General features: G+C 47.2%; 1 protein-coding gene across 1 annotated transcript in view; it reads right to left on the bottom strand.

Moving 5' to 3' along the window:
- Hadh (hydroxyacyl-CoA dehydrogenase) overlaps nucleotides 1-22,744 on the bottom strand; it is a 42,411-nt gene that overhangs the window by 5,823 nt on the left and 13,844 nt on the right. Inside the window, 5 exon segments of the mRNA NM_057186.2 lie at nucleotides 2,013-2,085; nucleotides 3,646-3,735; nucleotides 7,774-7,900; nucleotides 11,031-11,188; nucleotides 14,548-14,676. Coding sequence (NP_476534.1) covers nucleotides 2,013-2,085; nucleotides 3,646-3,735; nucleotides 7,774-7,900; nucleotides 11,031-11,188; nucleotides 14,548-14,676 — 577 coding nt within the window.

The raw sequence follows: 22,744 nt of genomic DNA on the forward strand, positions 1-22,744 counted from the left end.
CGTCTAAGCACTCCTCAGAGGCGGCCAACTGAATACCAAGGGGCAAAGAGTTCAGACCACAGTTAAGATGCTGCTAACATACCTGCATGACACTTAGCAACCCCAGGACAGACAGACGTTCTGACACAGGATCCAGAAAGCTAAAACGAGAAAGGCCACAGGGCCAGCAGTGACAGGCCACCCAGCGAAACAGCAAGAGCAAACTGAAAGCATGCCCTGAGCCAGGTCCTGCCTTCTCTGAGGCAACACAGAAAGTGTGTAGTAATCCCGAGGGGCAATGGGCATGAAGAAAATGGCTTTCAACTTCCCACCAGATGCTTGGCACACAGGAGCGGTATCAAAGGACAAGGTGTTTCAGAGAGAAAACCGCCATGGAGTTTGCTACATTCTGAAACATTACATTTACGGGAGGGGGGAGGAGGGGTGAAGGGGTGGGAGGGAGGAGGGAGGGAGAGAACCCAAATGGTTTTCAAGGTAGGCCGACAAACCACAGACTTTCTCTGAGGTGTAATCAGGCGCGTTTGTTGAAGATAAACAGAGAAGTGTTGGTTCGATCTTGGAGTAAACGAAGGCAACTGCTTCCGTAAAGCACAGAGGCCAGTTTAATATTAAAAGCCAGTTTGGATGAGGCAAACGTGCTTTCTTCTACTGGGAAGAAGCAGTGTAAATGCTCTGTTTGGAAAGTGGCATCCTTGAGAGTTTGTACGCGAAGCCTCTCACATCAACAGCAGCAATTGCATTTGCCCGGTCCCTGCAACATATTTGCCTTCAGAGTAGACACCACACTCTCCCCTCAGAAACAGGCAGGGAGAGCACACATCTGTCCTCACTGTGGACCACATCCTGAGGCTTCTGCTTCTACAGCAGGCAGAGTCATTCTTTGTCAACCTTAGAAGGGGACACTGTAGGGTCAGGCAGAGGCTCAACAGGTAAGAGCATGTACTATGCAAGCCTGGAGACCTCAAAACACGCATAAAGGTGGGCGAGAACTGACCCATGAAGCTGTCTTCTCATCATGACATGATATGCAGGTGTGTACATATGAACATGTACACATACACATGCACACACATACATACACACATTGCACATGCACGCACATACACACATACACACACATGCACATACACAACACCATGCACCCACACAACACCACTCACACACAAATGCACATGCACACATACACACACATATGTGCACATGCACACACATGCCCCCATACATATACACATGCATGCACACATGCACATGCACACACAGGCACGTATATACACATACACACACAAATACTTTTTTTTAAGAGAAGGAGCACATTTCAGATCATGAGGTATAAAACAGTGCATCCTAATTTTTTTCTATCGGGACAACGCCTTTACAGTATTAGCCTCGCCATTCATCCATTCATTTCCCATCTCCTGGTTATTTTTTCCATTACTATCTATTTTGAAAGCAGTAAATTCTTACTATTTGGTGTGTGTGTGTGTGTGTGTGTGTGTGTGTGTGTGTGTGTGTGTTTTGTGTGTGTGTGTGTGTAATGTATCATGCATGTGTGTGTGCATAAGCTGAGAAGAGGATTTCAGGTCCCTCGGGGCTGGAGTCACAGGTAGGTATGAGCTGCCTAACATGAATGCAGGGATCTGGGAAGCAATCTTGGGCCCTGCGGAAGACACTCTCAGCAGTGGGTCACCTCCTCATCAATCCCCACTCCCACCCACAACGTCACCCCTACCCCTCCACATACACACAGTAAACTTTCAACGAAAAGCAGAGGGTCGGGGTGGAGATCTGCTCCATTGACGAAGTTACTGCAGCCTGGACTACCACAGAGTCTCATAGGGACCCTGGGACCCTGGGGACCCGGTGACAAAGGTCCTAAGTCCAGGGCCAAGCTGAGCTTAGTCCTGCAGAGCTAGAAGGCTGAACCCTCTTCCCGGGCTCTGTACAACCCACCCATCCCCCTGCGCGTGCACAGCCCGAGAGCTGCAGGCCCTTGTCTGGCCTAGGACAGGTACCTCGCTCATGCAGCCGGATAGCTTCTATGAGGTATGGCACCAAGAGACGGTTCACGATAAATCCAGGAGTGTCCTGATGGAGGGGAGAGAAAAAGACAAGTGACTTCGTTAAGCTTGACCTTTTGTTCCCTATGGGCCACTTCCTCTCACCCTGGATTCCACTGCCAGACTTCTCTCATCCACATGTTTGCAATGTGCTGTGAAGTTCCTTCCTCTGTCTTGTAAGGCATCCTTCACTTTCCTGCCCTCCACTTCCCTTTCAGGAGTCGGCCCAGTCTTAGGCCCCCATCCAAGCAGCAGCACTGCCCAGGTTCCCCCGAGCCACCCCTGGGATATCTCAGTGTATCTCAGAGCTAACCCAACTGCATGCAAAACAAACTGGCCACCATGGCAACAGGGTCCGAATGGCCCTTCACTTCAGCACCCCTGCCGCTGTCTGTCTCCACGGGGCAGAGATGCCAGCCGTTCTAGCCTGACCTCACAGCCTTTCTGCTCTCACAGACACTGCACTGTCAGAGTTTGACAAATAAGTCACCGTCGTCTTCTTTATCCACACTATCTCACCGTCGTGGTTGATGTCCTGTGTTTGCTTTCTACAATACTCCTAAGTCTGAACTCAGTATTATACTGAATCTCCGAAACAAACAAAACCAACAAAACCAAGCAAAAACCAAAGTGTAGTTTTACTAGATCTCTGAATGAGCCATCTGGCACTACAAGGTCCTGTAGCTAAAGAGAGCTGACTCATGTGCTTGGTCCACTAGTCAGGAAGGTAGTCTTCTTTAAAACAATAACAACAACAACAATAACAGTAACAACAACAACAACAGCCACCCGCCTAGTTTTGTTCTGTTCTTTTACATCATCCGAATATTTTACTTTAGTCATAGCAGTGGGGTTTTACCCCTGTGCTCTCCTACCGACTGTCTATTAAGGTAGAAAATAGTAATCGTATTTCAAAGCACATCAACGTAAGAAGGTAGTGGCTGGGGTGGGGGTGGGGGGTGGAAGTGCACAAAGTTGGGGCTTTCCTGGACCTGTTCTTTTATCAGAGCAGCAGGTAGCAACTTTAGGGCCAAGATGGTCTCCTCAGAGAATGGAAGAACCTCTGTGTGTGAGATCCTGAGGCCTTCTGGGAGCCTGTCTGACTGAGTGCTTCAAGCTTTTGAGGAGGGATTTCCAGATAATATGTGCAGACACAAAGAACACGGATCAGAAATGCTTCTGTGTCAGACAGTAGATATAGCTATAAGCTGTGTCACAATGTCCCTGTTAGGGACAGAGGGCATCTGTACCAGTGACAGGAGAAAGCTCAATTCACAGCCATCCTAGGGCTGTCCAGCATGTTGCATGTTTCAGATATAGGAAGGAGATCTACAGTGTTTCCAAATGTTTGCCCCAGGGCATGCCCAACTCTGTAGTTTATTACTTGAAGATACACAGTAGCATTACCGTTGATGTATTTATTAGAGGACACTTTTCTCTAGAGCTCAATGGATGCTGGCATCCTGCCCCGGAAGCTTTTGAGTTGCAAGACAAGTAACACTTCACCCGCCCCACCTTCACAGTTACCCTGCCTCAGGTATTTTACTATAGTAACGGAAAACAGACATAAACATTACCCATGCTTTACCTTGCAGGAAACAGGATGCTTCCCTAAGGTTTTACAAAAGTCAACCAGAGATTCAAATGTCTTCTGGCTGGTCATCGGTGTTTTAATGACCTGGAAATGCAAAGCAGGAGACCATGACTGGAGGGGACAGAGAAGCAGTAGAATGCTTTAAGGACACCGAATCTAAGGCTCTACACAAAAACTGCCTTTAGTTTTACCTCAGTAGGAGTCTCAAGCCAGCAGCAAAGTATTAACCCAAGAGTCCATGCAAAACCCCGGAGTCTGCAGATTACACAAACCCAGTGTTAAAACTCAAGTACGTATTGCTGGGCGGGGGTTAAGGAGTCTTCCAGATGTGTCAGTGCGCCAGGTGTCTTAGAGTCAAATCCCAGCTGAACCACTCACTGCCCTTCTTGGCTTGGGACACTGGGCGTGTTTCTTGAAATTGAAGTGACATTAAAACCACTCTGTCTACATCACGGAGCCGAGTAAAGACAGACTGGGGGTTGGGGGGGCTGCAGAGATGGCTCAATGGTTAAGGGCACTGACTGCTCTTCCAGAGGTCCTGAGTTCAAATCCCAGCAACCACATGGTGGCTCACAACCATCTGTAATGAGATCTGATGTTCCCTTCTGGTGTGTCTGAAGACAGCTATGGTGTATTCATATAAAATAAATAAATCTTAAAAAATGGCTGTAGGGTGGAAACTGGTGCTGTGTGTGTGTGTGTGTGTGTGTGTGTGTGTGTGTGTGTGTGTTAATCTTGGAGAAGGTTAGGGGCGATGGGGGGCTACTCTTAAGGTTCTGTGCATGGAGCCCACCTCTGCTGCAGATTAGGGGTGATGTGCCTAAGTCACAGCCATCTGGATTCCTAGTTGAGTACCCATCTCACCATGACACTTGCTTGCACACAGATGCCCCAGCTCTCAGACCCCTCAAGGCACCTCAGAGCAGGTTCCTTGGAGAGGAATACCTTCATTTTTACCAGCAGGATCCAGGCAGTTGGGACTGCTGACAGCCCACCCGACCTTCCCTTCAGTGCACGCAGGGCATAGCTGCCACCTCACTGGAATCTAGAAAAGGTGGCACCAAGCACAGCCCCCGAATTGTCTATCTCGAAGACTTGTCGGAAACTGGATTTGGCGACACGGAGAGCCCAGGGTGAATTACACACACCACGCAGGCACACAAAGATTTTAAATGTTGGTAATGGAAATTGACTGAAGTCATAATGAGGAGACTAAGTACCTTACGGCCCCTCACCAGTGTTTCCATCCCTTCTGTGAAATGAGGAACCGAGAAATCTCCCCTGTAAGAAGACAAGCTAGGTCTGTGTGGGGAGGAAAGGAAAGACATGAAAAGCAAAGGAGAACCCACAGTGCAGCAGGGGCTGGGGTGCACCGTTGCTGGGAGCAGGTAGGTGGGACCGGAAACAAATCCAAGAGATAAATAGGAAGAGGACAGAACTATAGTGAGCATTTTGAAATTTTGGTTTCTCTAAAATCCACAGGAATATTGTGTGTGTGTGTGTGTGTGTGTGTGTGTGTGTGTGTCTATGAGAAAGTATTTTCATTTTAATCCCAGGTATGGGGACATGGGGCAGCTTCCGACTGACTGCAGCAGGTGACTATGATTTGCTTCGCGCTCTAGTCAAGGCATGGTTTTGCCAGCTACGGATGGTTTCTTCGACTTCGTGACATTCCAAAATCTGGGAACTCTTCAGAGGCTGAAAAATGCTAGGGCCCTGAGAGGTGTGGGTGGGTGGTGGTCGTTCAGGAGGGTCGGTTGTGGTTTGTCAGTAGTCGTGCTCAAAGGAGATAGAAAAGGAAAGACAGACTTAGATTCAGGGGTCTTTACCTCTCTTTTCTCTCTATCCTACCTAGTAATAGAGGGTGAAACGGGGGCAGAGGGAACAAAGAATGGGAAAAAGAAGAACCCAGAAGATAGCAAAGACCAGCTGCACAGAATGGACCAAAACCCCCTATGAACAGAGATCTTCAAACTACTCTGCGGGAGCCTGGAAGGGCCTGCGTCAGATCCACAGCCTCGGATCTTTAAGGGAAATTGTGGGCTTAAAGGAATCAGTGTCTGAGGTTCGGGAGTTTTATAAACGGGACTGATGCGTAAGAATTCTTCCATTCAACAAAGGACAGCACGTGACAGATAATCTACAGCCCCGATGCAAGTGTCAACCCCAGGGAGGGGAAGGACTCTGTGGTTCACTGTCCCATTCATTTCTGTGCTCAGCACCAAGAGCGCAAAACGAAGCAAAACCAGCCTGGATGGGCGTGGGGGGGTGGGGGGGTGGGGAGCTGGGTAGGAAGTCCCAGCCCCAGCTGAGGAAATAATGGCACCTGATGGCTACTGTGAGCTGGGGAGTGGGTTTTCTTTAGAGGTGCAGCCCCTGGTAAGTCAGTTATGGTCCAGTGAGAAGCCGCACACTTCAGAGTATATGCTCTTGATGGGTTTCATTTACTAAAAGGAGGATACAAGATTGGGAGGACAGGAAACGGGGGTGGGGAAGCTGGGCCTGGAAGGGGCCGTGGGGAGGTTGGGATTGTGGATCAAAACTCACCATATGAAATTCTCAGAGAAAGAATAAAGTTAATTAAAATCTATGAATAATAGAATCGAACACTTTCATGGAGTATTTTCTAGAACATGCTAACAGCTGGTAAGCATTATCCATTCACCAATACACTGCATTTCTCCGGAAGACGAAGTTGAAATGATTCTGGCTCTCCTCAGTAACTCTACAGAGTGAGTACAATGTGCAGGGCGCAAGCGTCCGTAACCTAGAACTAAGTCCGACCATTAGCAGACTAAGTGCTGAATGGACACCTCTCCCCTTCGCTGCTCTCTGCATAAGGGCAAACTGCATCTTCTACCTCCCAAGGCTCTTCCTTTCACTGTCCACTTCCTTTATAAATATCGGATTTATGTATACCGGTGTTTTGCCTGCCCGTATGCCTGGCCCACACAGGCCAAAGACACTGTAACATCCCTTGGGACTAGAGTGACAGTCAACTGTCACCTGCATGGTGGGAATTGAACGGGGTCCTTCAGAAGAGCAGTCAGTGCTCCTAACCACTGAGCCATCTCTCCAGCCTATTTCCTACTCCTTCAATAACAGCCAGGAAGGCCAGAGGAACAAGGTCACAGGACGGGGAAATCCCACTGCAGAGAGAGTGGTAAGAAAAAAGTGGATATGAAGCAGCCAGAACTGATAAAATGTGTTTATGGTGGGGATCTGCAGTGCAGGAGACAGAAGGCAAAGAGCTAGCAGAGAAGGCAGCCATAAACAACCCCTAGAGAGGCCCCAGCCAGAGTCTGCCTGGCTCCACAGGGCAGCGTCCCCCACACTTCGCATAGCAATAACTCCACAACCTCAGACCAAATGCTGCTTTAATAGCAGTCGCTCCCAGAGACCCTCTAATTAACCCCTATAAAGGGCAAGCCGCCACATGTCCAGTGCAAACTGTCTGTCCTGACTCCATCTCCCTCAACTAAGTTTCCCAGCAAGTGAGCAAAAGCAGTCTGAACAGGAAGGTTGGCAAGCCCTGTCACCTTCAGGATCTGACCACCACAGGCTCAAGGCTCCAGGAAGCTGCTTTGAAGAGCTCTGATCACAGCATGGAGCTGTGCCTCACTGGGACGGTAGTAAAGGATTGCTGCTCGGGGACCAAATTCACACCAGGAGGGACAGACGAGCTAGAACACCATGTCAGGGAAGAACTGCGTCTCCTGCATGCAGCAAGCTGACCTCAGCAAGACGGCATGCAGGTGCGTGGGTCTCCCCTTCTCTCATGTCAGTGACCCTGTGTCCCTCCCCGTCTGACGTCCCTGTCAACACTGCCATTGGCCCCAACACAAGCAAGTTACTGACAAAGACAGGCACATAAAGAAACAAAGTAGAAAAGTAGATATAAGCTGCCTTTTCTTTCTTTCTCTCTTTCTTTCTTTCTTTCTTTCTTTCTTTCTTTCTCTCTCTCTCTCTCTCTCTCTCTCTCTCTCTCTCTTTCTTTCTTTCTTTCTTTCTTTCTTTCCTGAAGAGGACAATTGCCACAACAGAAACACAAAGGTTCTTTTGTATCGACCTTCCAGGTTCCCGTTAAGTTTCACACCACATAAGGACCAGGTGCCCACTGACCTCCACAAGCTTCATCATGGGGACAGGGTTGAAAAAGTGGAGGCCAGCAAATCGGTCTTGTCTGGTGGTGGCATTGGCTATGTTTGTGATCTGCAAAGAAGACGTGTTGCTGGCAAAGATGGTGTGTCTGTGGAGAGAAGGAACAGTAGAGAACCAGAATGAGTCCCACGTGGGCCCACGGTCAGCACCATAGCCCTGTGTCATTCCAGTGCATGAGGCGGCTACACGCTGCAGATCTGCTGGGAAGCACAAACACCACTCCCCACCACACCCTCCAGCCCCTGTCCCCTGAGGAAGGCACCACAGGAGAGGCTGAAATCAAGCGATTGCGTTTTTATCTAAATCTCCACATTTTAAGTTACCAGCTCCCAAAGCATGATCATTGGGAGCTCCCGAATTTTAAAACTAAAGTTCTCTCGTCTACACATATTAGTTAATTTTCACAATATGCAGAGGAGAGAGACGGTAGCTGTTAGTGGAAAGACTACCAGACGTAGCACAATGAAGTGAGCACAATGAAGTGATCGGACACTCGGAACTGTAAACAATTCTCAGAGAAAACAGCTGAGCCCTCAGGAGCACGGGGCAGTTCCCCCTCTAGTGCAAAGCTTAAACTCGGTCATTGGACGAGAATGGAAATGCAAACACGGGGCTTTGAACATGGCCAAAAGGGAAGTTTAGTCACACAGACAACCTGGGAAGGGAGGGTGCATACACACACATGACACAGGTTCACAGACCTCTGCTTACAGGCTATCCTGAAAACGCACTTGTCTTATTTTATGTGTATAGAACCTTAACTTATCAACGTACAAATCTCATACTGACAGAGACTAAATTCAATTCCTTTCTTCTCAAAATTTAATTTGTTAGACTGGAATAAATCGAGGCTGCCAAAGGCACCAAGGTAAATCTCGTTCCTACAGCGCCACCTTGTGGATAACTAACAAATCAGCAGGTGGCCCTTAAGCACAGATGGATGTGGTCCTAGTACCCAAGGGCAGTGGCCGTTTCTGACCAGTTCTCTATGGGGTTCCTGACCAGAGTGGGGGCAGGAGGGAGGAGACCAGCTGGGGCAAAAAGAAATCAGTAATGTGGAAAGGAGAGAAGCCTCGGAGTGTCCACATGCATGTACGCCTCCTGCTGAGGCAGGAGGATTGTGAGTTGGACTATACAGAAGAGGACAGTCTTTGGTGAGTGTGTATAGACTAAGTGGGCAGGAAGTTAAGGGATGAAGGTCGTTTTCACAGCACTAGCAGGTCGACTTTTCTCAAGCACTGGGGCAGGCTTTTTTAAAAATACAAGATAGCAACTGGGAACATCTTCAAAATGTTCTACCTCAAGACCCTTAAATCACAGGTTGTAAACCTTAGGACACCCCAAAGTCAGACTGAGAAGAAGTGGCAGTGCTGGCCTAGCCTCCTGATTGCCCTGCCCCCAACCTCTCATTACCCTCCGCTGACACTGGGCGTGGTGGGGGGGATGTCAGTCTGACCACTGTCCCTAGGTGACCTCGCACCAAGGCCAAACTGTTTAAGGAGAACAGTGAGGGCCAACCTTTTGTAGACTGGCTCTAGTTCGATTGCCTTGCTCTCTGTGCTGACTTGAGAGACAAACCCCAGCACCAGAGGTGTCCTCTTTGTCCTGTTTCTGAAGCACTAAATGCACATGACCAAGAGACATGCTGTACAGGGGGCAAGAAGGTCGCAGGGCCTCCCAGTTCCCAGGACACACACTTGAGGATTTATATCCCTGTAGCTGATGTGCAAGCATTTCCTTTAACCAGTGCTTCCCTAAGAATTACTTTTGCTTGTAACTTTACTCCATTCAGATCTAACCAAGCAGTGTGGCCAAGTGGACCAGGGGTCATAGACACATCATGTGGATGTAAGCACACATCAGTTAACTGGCCAGTCGTCCTAAGTGCCAAAAGCAGAGTCAAACATTAACAGGGAGCCCTAGATTGTGACCCTGCAGTGTTATCAACATACACTCTTACAAGCCCGACAACACCTCCATAACCCGATGTGGCTGTCTTTCCTAATATCTGCTCCCGGAAGCCTGGTGGAGATTCAGTGGTCACTGAATACCCTCAAGGGGGTTGCAGTTAAACCCAGATAAAATTGAAAACAGAGAAGTGTTTTTTTTTTTAAAGGCACAAAAGGTGCTTTGCCTTCAATCAAACTATTCTGTCCGGTCCACGCTGAACTCCTACCAGACATTTAAGAATTTCCCTGTGTCCCGCAGCGGCTGCCCTGTGACACTGCACAGATCTTCCATTTAACCATGGGCAATTATACCCCTCCCGTGGACAAGGATCAGAGGTGGAAATCCAGTAGATCTTCTGCAAAGAAGTTATGGAGGTTTGTGGGTCTAGGGAGCCATGGAGCTGTGGTGAGCTGGCCCAGAGCAAGAGTGGGGCTGAGGTGTGTCCAAACCCTGGGAAGCTCATCCGGAGACTGGCAGGGGTAGGATCACTCCTCCCCTCTGTCAGGCCTGTGTGTACCCAGGGCACATAGCCCTGTGCCCTCATGTTTGCACCCTGTGGGGAGGTCACATAGCCCAGTAGCCAGGTTAAACTTCTTCTTGCCTTATAAGGTCATGTCCAGCAGCACCTGGAATTCTTCCTCAGGTAAATGGCCCTGCGTTTTGGCCCAGGCCAATGATATAGACTCACCCCAAAAGCGGCTGCCCACTCCTGAAAGGATTAAGTAACTTTTGTTCCCCACATTAAATGAGCTGTGTCATGGAAACTGCCTCTACTGTGTTCTCACTCTGCTATCACTGCCTGAGGTCTCCTTTGCTCTTGGCCAGCCCCCTCGCAGAATCCTGAACAGCAGAGGTTTGAATGAAAACAGCCCCTGTACACTCACAGAGAGTGGACTATCGGAGGTGTGGCCTCAGAGGAAGAAGTGTGTCAACGGTTTCAAACACTCAAGCCAGGCCTCGTGGCTCCCCTTCTCACTGTCTGAAGATCCTGACATAGAACTCAGGTACCTCTGCAGTACCACAGGCTTGTGTGCCATCCCGCCTCTCACCATGACAAGAATGGACTAACCCTCTAAACTGGAAGCCAGCCCCAATGAAACTTTTCCTTTATAAGATTTGTCATGGTCACGGTGTCTCTTTCCTACAACAGAAGCCCTAACTAAGACAGAGGCGTTGGGTAGCAGAGAGGCAGGCCCACTGTCAGGAAGGGGAGCTGAAGAGCCAGGGAAGAACTTTCAGAATCCAACCAAAAAAATTCAGTTATGTACTCTGCAGCGAACTTGTCCAGCCTCTGGAATAGCTCATTCTTCAACTTCAGGTTCTCCACAATGGCCTCCACCACCAGGTCTGTGCTGTGCACCACGGACGCGGCATCGGTGCTGGTTGAAAGGGAGCTCAGGGTCTTCTCCACAAACTCATCGGCAGCCTGGGCAGACAAGAAGGAGAGAGTGTTCAGTGGGCCCTGCAGGCCAGGGGACAGGCCCTGCAGAGATAGGAGGGAGGCCCGAGAGATCAACACACACAGACCCAACAGAAGTCACTGGGGACTGACAGGAAAACCCCCAACTTCCCTGTGGAGGGATAAGAGCATCACTTGTTTCTAGGCACCAGGGCAAAGGTTAGCTTGTGGACATACCCGATAGTAATTACCATTTGTTTACTGCCACAATGAGTAGTTATTGCTTAATGAATACAGTTTCTGCCCCAAATCGGGAAACAACATTAGAGTATTACACAAACAGATATAACCAATGCCACAGAATTTAAAAGTGCTGGAAGCGGAGGCAAGAGAGTATAATGGAGGAAATTGGATAAATTTGCAGTGTCTGTGTATAAAACACCATAATGGAATGTATAACTCGTCATGCATGCTAATAAAACACTGAGTGGCTAAAATGGCAAATCTTAAGTTTACATAGACTACAGACCACAATAAAAACCACAAGGCAATTGTTGAAGGTCCTTACCACAGAGGAACACCAAGAGAAGCAGGAATGTTAATCACGCAGCCAGGGGTGTCTCCTCAGTGGAGGAGATAACATCAAATACCTGCCTTCCATCCAGAAGGCTGAGAATGGATTTTGTTAATGACCTGGTGACCTTTCCCCCTATCTGTAGAAGCAGACCTCACCCAAATTCTCCAGAATGATTATCGCAGACTCTTCCCTCCCTAGACTATCACCCACCCTTAGGGGAGATGTCACACATACTTTATGGCCTGCTGACCTCTATGTTATCAGTCAGTGACCACACTAGATTCTAGGCCTTTTAGCCTAGTGGTCACATGGACTTTGTGAAGGAGTTTGTATGTGGTCCAACTTAAGTTTTATTGTGCATCTGGTGTTGAGCTGATGGTTGGGTAGAAATCTTGTCCTGTGTTTTAAATATGCTACAATGAACCACCTGGCATTACTCGAAAAGCCTGATCCAGGTTGACAAAGTCAGTCTGCACGGAGTTGTGCCAGGGTCTCTTATCTCTTCTCAGGGATGGCTTCCAGTCTGACTCTGGCTGGGACCCCCTCATACAATTACATACACTACTGTCCACGCCTCAAGTAAAACAGCAAAAGTCATCCTATCAATAAAAGGGTTAATGAATGTCAGCTTTCAAAAGCCAGAAAAATTGTCAATAAATGTTTCTTTTTAAATGGTTTTAAGAGTCCATCCCATCCCAGACAGAAAGGTGACCATCAAGAAAACAAATGACAAGGTTGGGGGGAAGGAGGACCATTACATAGCGCTGAAGGCAGTGTGGAGGTTCCTCACAAATACTGAATACAGAACTACAAGGAAGGGCTCGAAGCGAACATGTCACAGGGGTCCTTGCACAGTCACGTTTATCGCTGCATTACTCACAGTAGCTACCAGGTGCATTCAGTCTAAATGCCCATCGGCAGATGAACGGAGAAGGGAAAACATGGTGTACAGACACACAGCAGAATTTCCATCACCCATGAACAAAAATGAAATCATTACACTCAGAGGAAAATGTCCACAACTGGGATCATTATGTTAAGTGAAATAAGCGAGACTCAGAAAACTAAATGTCATGTTTTCTCTCATATGTGAACCCAAGATATAAATCAACTCTTTCTGTCTCTCTGACTCTCTGACTCTCTGTCTCTCTGTCTCTATCTCTCTGTCTGTCTCTGCTTCTGTCTCTGTCTCTCTCTCTTTCTATGTGTGTGTATGTATGTGTGTATATGTGTGTGCGTGCATGTGTGTGGTGTGTGTGTGTATGTGTGTGTATGTGTGTGTCTGTATGTGTATGTGTGGTGTGTGTGTATGTATGTGGTGTGTGTGGTGTGTGTGTATGTGTGTGTGTGTATGTATGTGTGGTGTGTGTATGTATGTGGTGTGTGTGTACGTGTGTGTGTGGTGTGTGTGTATGTGTGTGGTGTGTGTGTGTATGTGTGTGTGTGGTGTGTGTGTGGTATGTGTGTGTATGTGTGTGGTGTGTGTGTATGTGTGAGGTGTGTATGTGTGAGGTGTGTGTGTATGTGTGTGGTGTGTGTGTGTATGTGTGTGTGTGGAATGTGTGTGTATGTGTGTGTGGTGTGTGTGTGTGTGTGGTGTGTGTGTGTGTGTGTGTGTGTGTGTGTGTGTGTTAGAAAGAGCACTGCAGGAGGGTGGAGAACCTTAAGGGGGTGGGCAGGAAAAGAGTAATGGAACACACGTGGTATCAAAGCAGAAGGAAGTGCTATTTGAGAGGTGGTAGGGAACTGAAAGAGGAGGCAGTGGGTTGGAGAAATGATGTCTGAGTATGAAAATGTCATCGTGAAATCCATTTCTTTGTACGCTAACTCTGAAGCTTGTCTTGCCAGCCTCACTTAGGAGGCAAGCCTAGATTAGGTTAAGAGAGCTGGAAAGACCCATCTTCATGGATGGCACCTTTCCTTGGTCTACAATCCCTTACTAAATAATAAAATAAGAAAGCAAGCTAAGGGGCTGGAGAGATGGCTCAGCAGTGACTGCTCTTCCAGAGGTCCTGAGTTCAATTCCCAGCAACCACATGGTGGCTCACAACCATCTGTAATGGGATCCGATGCCCTCTTCTGGTGTGTCTGAAGGCAGCTACAGTGTATTCACATAAAGTAAATAAATAAATCTTTTAAAAAGAGAAAGAAAGAAAGCTAAGTATGAGCTTCTGTGGCTCTCTGCTTCTTGACTGTGGACCAGGTGACCACAGACTCTCCTGCTGTCCTGCCTTCTCCATCTACCGCTATGACTTCCCCACCATCATGGAGTGGTTCTCTTGAACTACTGTAAGGGTCACACAAACCTCCTAACATTAGAACCTTCCCAAAAGCAAAATGGTTGACTCCTGCTTTCTAACAGCCCCAGATAGAGTGTTCAGTGGCAAGTTACATTGGTCTAAACAGTGGTTCTCAACCTGTGGGTCGCGACCCCTCTTAAGGGGTGTCAAATGACCCTTTCACAGGGGTTGCATGTCCAATATCCTGCATCTCAGATATTTACATTATAATTCACAACAGTAGCCAAATCACAGTTATGAAATAGCATCAAAAGTAATTTTGTGGTCGAGGGTCACCCCAACATGACTCTACCCGTATAAATATAACACCTGTCTTAAAGGGCTACAGCATTAGGAAGGTTGAGAAACCCTTGTAGAAACAGTCATGAGTTTGACACAAGCAATTAGACACAAGCACACAATAGGGTGAAGCCACGCACGCACGCACGCACGCATGCACGCACGCACGCACGCACGCTTAGGAACACACAGAGGAGGAGCCATCAGAGGACTGACTGATAAGAACTTACCTTAGGGTTTTCTGTGAACTTCTTCTTTGCCATTCTCTTTAGGCTCTCTTCAATTCCCTTCTTGGATTTTGCCAGGATGTCTTCTGTTTGGTCCACCAACACTACTGTATGGCCAGTTGCTGCAGCTACCTAGATTAAAAAAAAATTTTTTTAAGAAAAAAGAAAAAGAATCAGTTTCATATTCAACATGGCTTCAACTATACTCCACTCAAAATAGCTCATGAACATATGTATCAGCCAGTATCAGACACATACTTCATGCCCAAGATGGTCCTATATAATACAACAAATTTTCATGTAACACGCCACTTTTGGTGGCCCTTAAAGCAGAAGTAGATGACACTTAAAATTCACCAAGCCAGCAAATATCTTGTCCCCAAGAGCTATTTAATGACGGAACTTAACAAAGAGCAGAGTCTATGACAATTAAGCAGTTTCAGGGGGATTCCACATTTCCTGCTTTCTCCATTTCACCCCTCGTGGGTGAAGTCCCTGAGGCCCTCTTGAGGGAAGCTGTGTCCCAAGTTCACAAACCACCAACCTGGATTATCCACTGTTAGGGTCAAGTCAACCGCTAAAGCTCCAACAAGGATTACAGAACAAGGAGTTTGTTGGGGGGGGCGGGGGATCGACTATTGAGTTGCCTACACGCAAGCGTGATTCAATTCGAGGCAGGAGCAGGACATATCTGACGTACTACGGACATGAGGTGACAGCCAGCACTGATGAGAGACCCCAGGAAGCCAGAGAACTCCCACAGCCACTGTTTTAGGACAGGTGGGCACTGGTGGTGTGGAGGGGGCAGGCTAGTTACAGATCTGCCCAAGAAGTACCCAAAAGGTGAAAAACACTCTTATCATGGAAGATTCTCTAAGCTAAGCGGCTAAACCTCAAAACAGAAAACACAGAGAGAATGAGACAGAGACGGATGAACAACATAGGCAAACAGGTTCAAATCCCAAAGCAAGATTTCCAATGCCAGGTCAAGTTTGAAATGTCGAAATGCAGGCTTAAACTGACAACTACACCTAGGGCTTCTCCCACGCGGTGGTACAGGTCAGAGCCTGCCTGGCCTGCGGGCAGCTTCAGCACCCCAGTATCTGGGAAACAAAGAATGGAAAAGCTGCTGAGATTGGCAAACTGACAGGCAGATCAGGCGGATGGGGCAAGAAAGACAAGTCATCTTGATAAAACGGAGACGCACACAGTGACCTCAGTTGTCAGCGTAAGGCCAAACCATTTTCCCAAGCAGAACACCCGAGGACCCAAGCCAGCGTTTCTCAATCGAGCCAAGACAAATCATGCACAAATCTGAGTCTCCGATTCAGTAAGATCGAGGTGCCCGGGCAAAGCAACTTTAGAAACAGCACAGAAAGGACTGGCTATAGCAGACCCAGGCCTTCTGCCTTTAGGAACTCACAAAGCTGACCCCGGGATGACCTCAGGAACATGGGTTTGGAGTGAGTTCTCACCGTTCTCTGGTGATGCAGCTTCCACTGCTGCAGGTTCTCCCGAGACAGTGCAATGTTGGAATGTGTGGGTATTGGATGACATCATGGTCATCCCTCAGTAAAACTCCCGGACGCCAAGTCTCTAGCTAGAGCATCTAAAGACAACTTTTACACAGTTTGTAACGTCTTGCTGCTGAGGGAGCTGCACAGATCCAGTGTGGCTATGAGGGGACAGGGAAGACCCTTGCCAGCTCTTGCCTGGCACCTGGCATACCCCAGCTGCCCTTCCCCTTCACTGCTTGTACTTTACACTGTTACAGCAGTTGTCGCCATGCAGATGACCGTATGTGGGCCCTCCAGGAGAATTACCAAACCACATGGGGGGGAGGGCTAGTGGAGAAACTTTAACAGAAATGAATAAATCTCAAGGTCCTGATAGGGCCAGACAGGGAACTGACCTGCTCTGTGTTTGACAGTTGTGAGACATCAACTTGACAGCCAGGAGTGACAGCCACCAGTAGAGCCTCATGACCCAAAATCACAGGGACATAAAGGTGCTGCCTTGAATCTTTTGCTTTTGGCTCCTTGATCATACAATCCATATGGCATTGGAATCAAGTGATTCTCACACAGTTTCTCTTGACTTCTGCTCTAGATCACCCCTTGAGGTGGCCAAACAGGACTCCTGGACTCGTACCCCCATGGGTCCTAACCTATATTTCCCCCTCTTCATCTCCAGCTGGAAACTCCTTGGGTCTTTTCAGCTCTTAGAATTGAGAAGACTTAGTCATGGCACCAGCTAGTGCTACGGCCAATGGGACAGCAACAAAGAGCGGTGGTGCTGACAGCCCTCCTACGTGGGGAGTTTATAATCCCATTCATAAAAGCAGCAAACCAGTCATAATGGAGCCTCCTGTCTACCAGCAAGCCCAGAACGGCCCAGCATTTCAGGGAGCAAGAACCAATCCTTAAGGAAATGGGTCTCACTTGGGGTGAGACCGCAGGTGATGTTTCCAGAGAACCACTGTCCCAGTTACTATAACCACATCTGACAGATGTCGTCGAACACTTTTTGCTAGGTTTCAGATGAGGTGCCCTGCTAGTCTCATACTTTAAGTAGAGCAAAACAAACCTACAGGTGTCCCCATGTGCAGACAACTGGCCAAATACAGCTGCTTAGTCACAGGAAAGCTACATATCCAGGCAATGTTCTAGGAGCAGGAAATGCAAGATACGTGATCCCATCTGCATGACTCTGTGTAAATAAATCACTGGCTGATTTCCCGTCTTGTCCGTAAGACACAGGGGGTGGTTGATAGCAAGACCATCACCTCTAAATGTTCAGGCTCCATACAGTCACTTCCAACAGATGTGCCCAAGAGACACAGGCCAGCAACTACTTGAAGGCAACGTCATGTCTTAATCATCTTTGTAAGCATCAAAGCCCACAAACGACACATGGCCCAGTACATTACCTGCTTCATAGAATAGCCATGGGGTTATGGGGTTTCCACTCCACTCCACACAGGGGTTCATACTCCTGTTACGGGTACAGCAATCTAAATATATTACCACAGAGATGGATGCTGGAGCAAGCATTCTGTCTCTTGTCCAGACGAAATCCAGAGATGCTGCATGATTCTCACCGTAGACAAGTCTGGCCCAGTCAGACAACTTTAAGCACCGTTATGCAGCCAAGGCCTCCAGAGAGCCCAACGTGCTTCTGGAATTATCGGTGTATTTATTGTATTCTTTATGTAAGCCAATGTAAGCAACGTTCTATACCTACTCTCAACCAACGGAAAAACATAAACCCTTTAAAGAAAGAAGAAAAATGTAACAAGAACTGGAAGGAACTAAGAACCTGCTTAGTGCCAGGATCAAGGCTGCATTTTCCCAAGACTGTTTCTGACTAATCCAATCATAATGGTGATATAAGCAACAACCATTTTGCAAAAGATACAGCAATACTAAAGAAGCAGCTACACAAAAGAGACTGGGCCACTTGACCATAACCACTCAGTTGAGCCCTGAAGCCAGGATTAGGTTCTGAGACTGCTGGGCTCCAGGTCTTGTCTTTCAGTAATCCGGTTAGAGGTGCACATGACACTTGGACTGGCTGCTTTCAATCAGCTTTCTTTTTTTTTTTTTAAGATTTATTTATTTATTATATATAAGTACACTGTAGCTGTCTTCAGATACACCAGAAGAGGGCATCAGATCTCTTTACAGATGGTTGTGAGCCACCATGTGGTTGCTGGGAATTGAACTCATGACCTCTGGAAGAGCAGTCGGGTGCTCTTAACCGCTGAGCCATCTCTCCAGCCCCAATCAGCTTTCAATATACAACTGTTATCAAGTAGCATTTATAAAATATAAACTAAATTTATATTCTCATTCAAGCAGAAGAAGAATCCTCAAGGAAATGGATCTCACTTGGGGTGAGACCACAGGTGATATTTCTAGAAAACCACCTTTCTGACTGATGTCATCCAGCACTTTTGCTAGGTTTCAGATGTGCCCTGCTATTGTAGGCATGGTAATAATATCACTAAAAGGTCCTACTGAGTAACTCAATAACAAATCCGTTCCCCCACTGGTGTTCCCATACATTTTAAAGGTGCTTATGAAATTGATCTGTTTCATTTGATACATGAAGAAAACTGAAACTTTGTAAGTGTTGTGTAACAGTTTCCTCCCAGATTAAAGACATTCTATTCTATAGGAAGCTCCTTAAGCAGAAAAGTAAACAACTCAAACTAGCTTCAGGAAGTCCCTGAAATGGATCAGATTCTCTAGGCCCCTTCCTGCCAGAATAAACAATAAAAGCACAGAGTCCTCTTTTAGATGCAGCAGAGCCAAGCTGCAAAGGCTCTCAGAGAAGCTGAGCTGCAAAGACGACTCTCAAGCCAGAGCAACTGCCTGGGAGAGCAAAAACAAGGAGAGCTGCCTGGAGGACGGTTAGGCCAACTGAGGCACTTGGAAAGGACACTCTGCAACCCCTTGAACTGCCTCTAGGTTGTGCAGTGCGTTCTCAGTTCCTCGCTGTTTTGTTCTGTTTTTTCTTGTTTGGTTGGTTCAGTTTGGTTTTGATTTTGGTTTTGATAGACAGGGTTTCTCTGTGTAGCCCTAGCTATTCTAGAACCAGGTTCATAGCTTTGTGAGCTGTCATTCATTCTGGGGTAGGCTTTGGTGGCACAGCTTTCTCTGAGTCATCTCTGCCTGTAAGTAACTCTCCACCCATACTCCCGTAAGTATCCCCCCAAAACTCATAGTTGGACTTTAATGGTATCTGTGCTTTGGTCTATTGTGGGTTTTCTTTCTTTCTTTTTTTTTTTTTTTTTAGGATATCTGATATGTAATTCTTTTTTTTTTTTATTTTTTTATTGTGGGTTTTCTATTTGGGCTGCGTAGATATGTGTGTTGCATCTGCCCAGAAAAAGTCTTGTCACCTAAGTTAATTAAAGTAACTGGTCTATAATCCTATGGCTTCAATCAGACATAATTATGATAATAGTCAAAATTACTTTTCAGGGCTAGGGAATTGATAAATGTGCTCACTAGAAAAGCAAGAGGACCTGAGTTCAGATTCCCAACACCCACATAAAAAGCCCGATGCCTGGGGAGGTGGAAACAAGAGGATCCCTAGGACTCACTGGTTAGCTAGTCTAGCCTGCCTGGCGAGCTCCAGGTTCCCCGTGAGAGAAGCTGCTTCAGAAGACGTAGCCCTTTTCACTCTGTGTGGGTGCAGGCCATTGTGAGTCCTTAAGCCTAGCAGGTGAATGTGATGCTTGCTGAGGTATGAGAAGTACTCCCCAAGATCTACACCACAGCGGGGCTGCAAACCACACCAAGGGGCAGGCACCCACCACCTGTGGGTATTGTGAGGCGTCCAGTCCGGTGTGTGCCCAGATGATGCATTTAAAAACTCCTACGGATGACTTTACTGTGCAATCACTGTGCTTAGAGTATTACTCCGCCAGCTCCTGTTGGTCCCAGCCGTGTTCCTCCACCTACTCATGTCACTCCTGGGTTGTCACCTCTCCTCAAACACAAGAGATGAGAAGAGTTCTGTCCTTAGACTGGTATTACTGAAACGCCTTCCTGATGCTGCCCGTGAAAATGTTCCGGATATTATACCATAAAGGTACTGTACAACGACGCATTAAAGGAATGGCGGCTCCCACCAAGTCCCCTTCTGCCCAGAGTGTTCAAACATCATAACTTGTTCCATCTTCCCTAAATAGAACTAGTTTAATTCTTTTCCTAAAAGTCTGGCCCCACACTCCTTACGTTCCTGTTCCTTCTCCCGACCTCCGGCCACCTGAGCACGAAGCACGCTCATTCTCGAGTGCTTATCTTCTCTGAACTGTTCTCCACCACCCCTGGCTAAGGACCTGGCTTTGGTTCTGCACAAGCCATAACGCTGGGGGAATATCCAGAATCTCCCAGAGAATAGATTCTTCAAAAGGCTCCACAACAAAAGAAAACCAAAGTCCACAGAGGCCCATCACCCAAAGAATAGCTTCCACATAAGAGTGTCTTCCTAGGGCTGGAAAGCTTGCTCAGTGGTTAAGAGCACCGACTGCTCTATCAGAGTCCTGAGTTCAAATCCCAGCAACCACATGGTGGCTCACAACCACCTGTAATGGGATCTAATGCCTCTTCTAGTGTGTCTGAAAACAGCTACAGTGTACTTATATATAATAAATAAATACATCTTTAAAAAAAACACTATTGCTCTTACAGAGGACCTGGGTTCGGTTCCCAGCCACCCACATACCAACTCACAAATGACTGTAACTCCAGTTCGAGGGAATCCGTTACTATTTTCTGGTCTCCTCATCCTCCTGCACACGTGTGGTGTATACTAACACAGACTCACACATGTATACAAAAGGTGATATCACTAAATAATGGAAAGAAGAGAGTATTTCCCCTATGTCAATATCAGCCCTATAGAAACTCATTTACCTTATTAATTACTCAAAGTTAAAGTGGCCATGTCGATGAAGTGTCACTTTATAGTTAATTCTCCTGAAAACCTGCTAATGACATTAAAAGCTGAATTTAAAGAGGATGGGGCTGTTTTTGATACTTGAAACAGGAAAACTCATCTAAGTAAGTACTCAGAGGAGACGACACTGACGATTGACGTGTCTTCAACAGAAACACTGGGCCGAGCTGGTGAGGCTCAGGTCTGTGGACCAAAATCCTTGCCAATGTGTTTTATCACATGCTAATGACTCCCCCTTCTCCCACTATGTTAATTTCCTCAACCTATTGGCAGGATGTCACTGAAAGAGGGGCCATGATTTCATCTGGCACAAATAAGAGTGTGCATGTAAAGAAGAGAGGACACTGATGTCTTGGATCCCAGCGTTGAACAAAGAACTCCCACATCATCCACATGATGCTGACATTTAATCCAGAGCCACTGATTAAAAGAACAAAACTGAACACCACCACCACCACCACCACCACCAACAAAAACAACCCAAAAAACCAAAAACCAAAAAACCCAAGTACAAAACGTTCTCATCAGGACCAAAGTTCAAGAAACATTGTGGATTATGAGTTATGAGTTCCTTCTCTTGTTGCTGTGATAAAAGCAACATAAGGCAGGAGGTGTTTATTCTGGAGAGGCCACAGTAGGACGCTGAAGCAGCTGCTCACATTGTGTTCTAGTCAGGAGGCAGAAAGCAACAAACGGAAGTGATTGGCTCAATTTCTCCCTTCTACGCAGTCCGCTAACTGAGCCTAGGGAATGGTGCCTCCCACTTCGTGGTGGGTCCTCCCCACAGGCATGTCCAGAGGCCCCCCCAGGTCATTCTGGACCTCATCGGGTTGACAACCGAGACCAAGCGTCACACACTGTGCTCTGCTCCATGGTCACCAGTAATAACCAGACGTCTATAGAACATCACAACCAGGGCAAGTTAGGGAGGAAAGAGTTTATCTGGGCTTACGGTTCCAAGGGTTAGAGTCCATGATGGTGGAGAAGAGTGGTGGCAAGTGACAGGCATGGCTGGAGTAGCAGCAAGCTGCGAGCTCACATCTCAAACTCAAACATGAAACAGAGAAAGCAAACAGCAAGCATGGGGAATCTTTATACCAGCGGTTCTCAACCCATGGGTCACGACCCCTTTGGAGGTGGAAAGACCCTTTCACAGGGGCCACCTGAGACCATCTGCTTGTCACATATTTACACTACAATCCGTAGCAGTAGCAAAATTACAATTATGAAGCAGCAACAAAGATAATGCTATGTTTAGGATCACCTCAGGCCATGGGCGCCGTGTTTGTGGTTCGAGAGACGGAGAGAAGCGCAATGCATGCTCCTGTGAGAAGAACTCGTTAAGCTTATTAACTGCCTAAGCTGAACTTGTGGTAATCATTGCTTTGGTCTATCACTGCCTTCTATCTGGGATAAATAGAATCTTCTAGGCAGTCACTCCCATTGCAATCATGAACTTACAACATTTGCTTGCACAAGACTTAGCCAGTCAATAGCAGGTCATGGATTATTAGGTAGGGGCTCCTGGGGCCTCACCCCATCTGTGCTGAATTATTGGCTACACGGACTGTGGAGGCTAAGGAGTCATTTCTTATCATCAATGTGAATTCACTGGTGAGTGCATCAGAATCCACTGCATAATTCCACGTCCCTGGTCACTCAGATGGCCCTGGTTAAACTTAGTGGGTCACAGAAGAAAGCAAAAAGACAAGAACGTGGGAAAGGGAAT

The sequence above is a fragment of the Rattus norvegicus genome, chromosome 2 (assembly GCF_021556685.1).
Source record: "Rattus norvegicus strain SHRSP/BbbUtx chromosome 2, alternate assembly SHRSP_T2T, whole genome shotgun sequence".
Taxonomy (NCBI): Eukaryota; Metazoa; Chordata; class Mammalia; order Rodentia; family Muridae; genus Rattus; species Rattus norvegicus.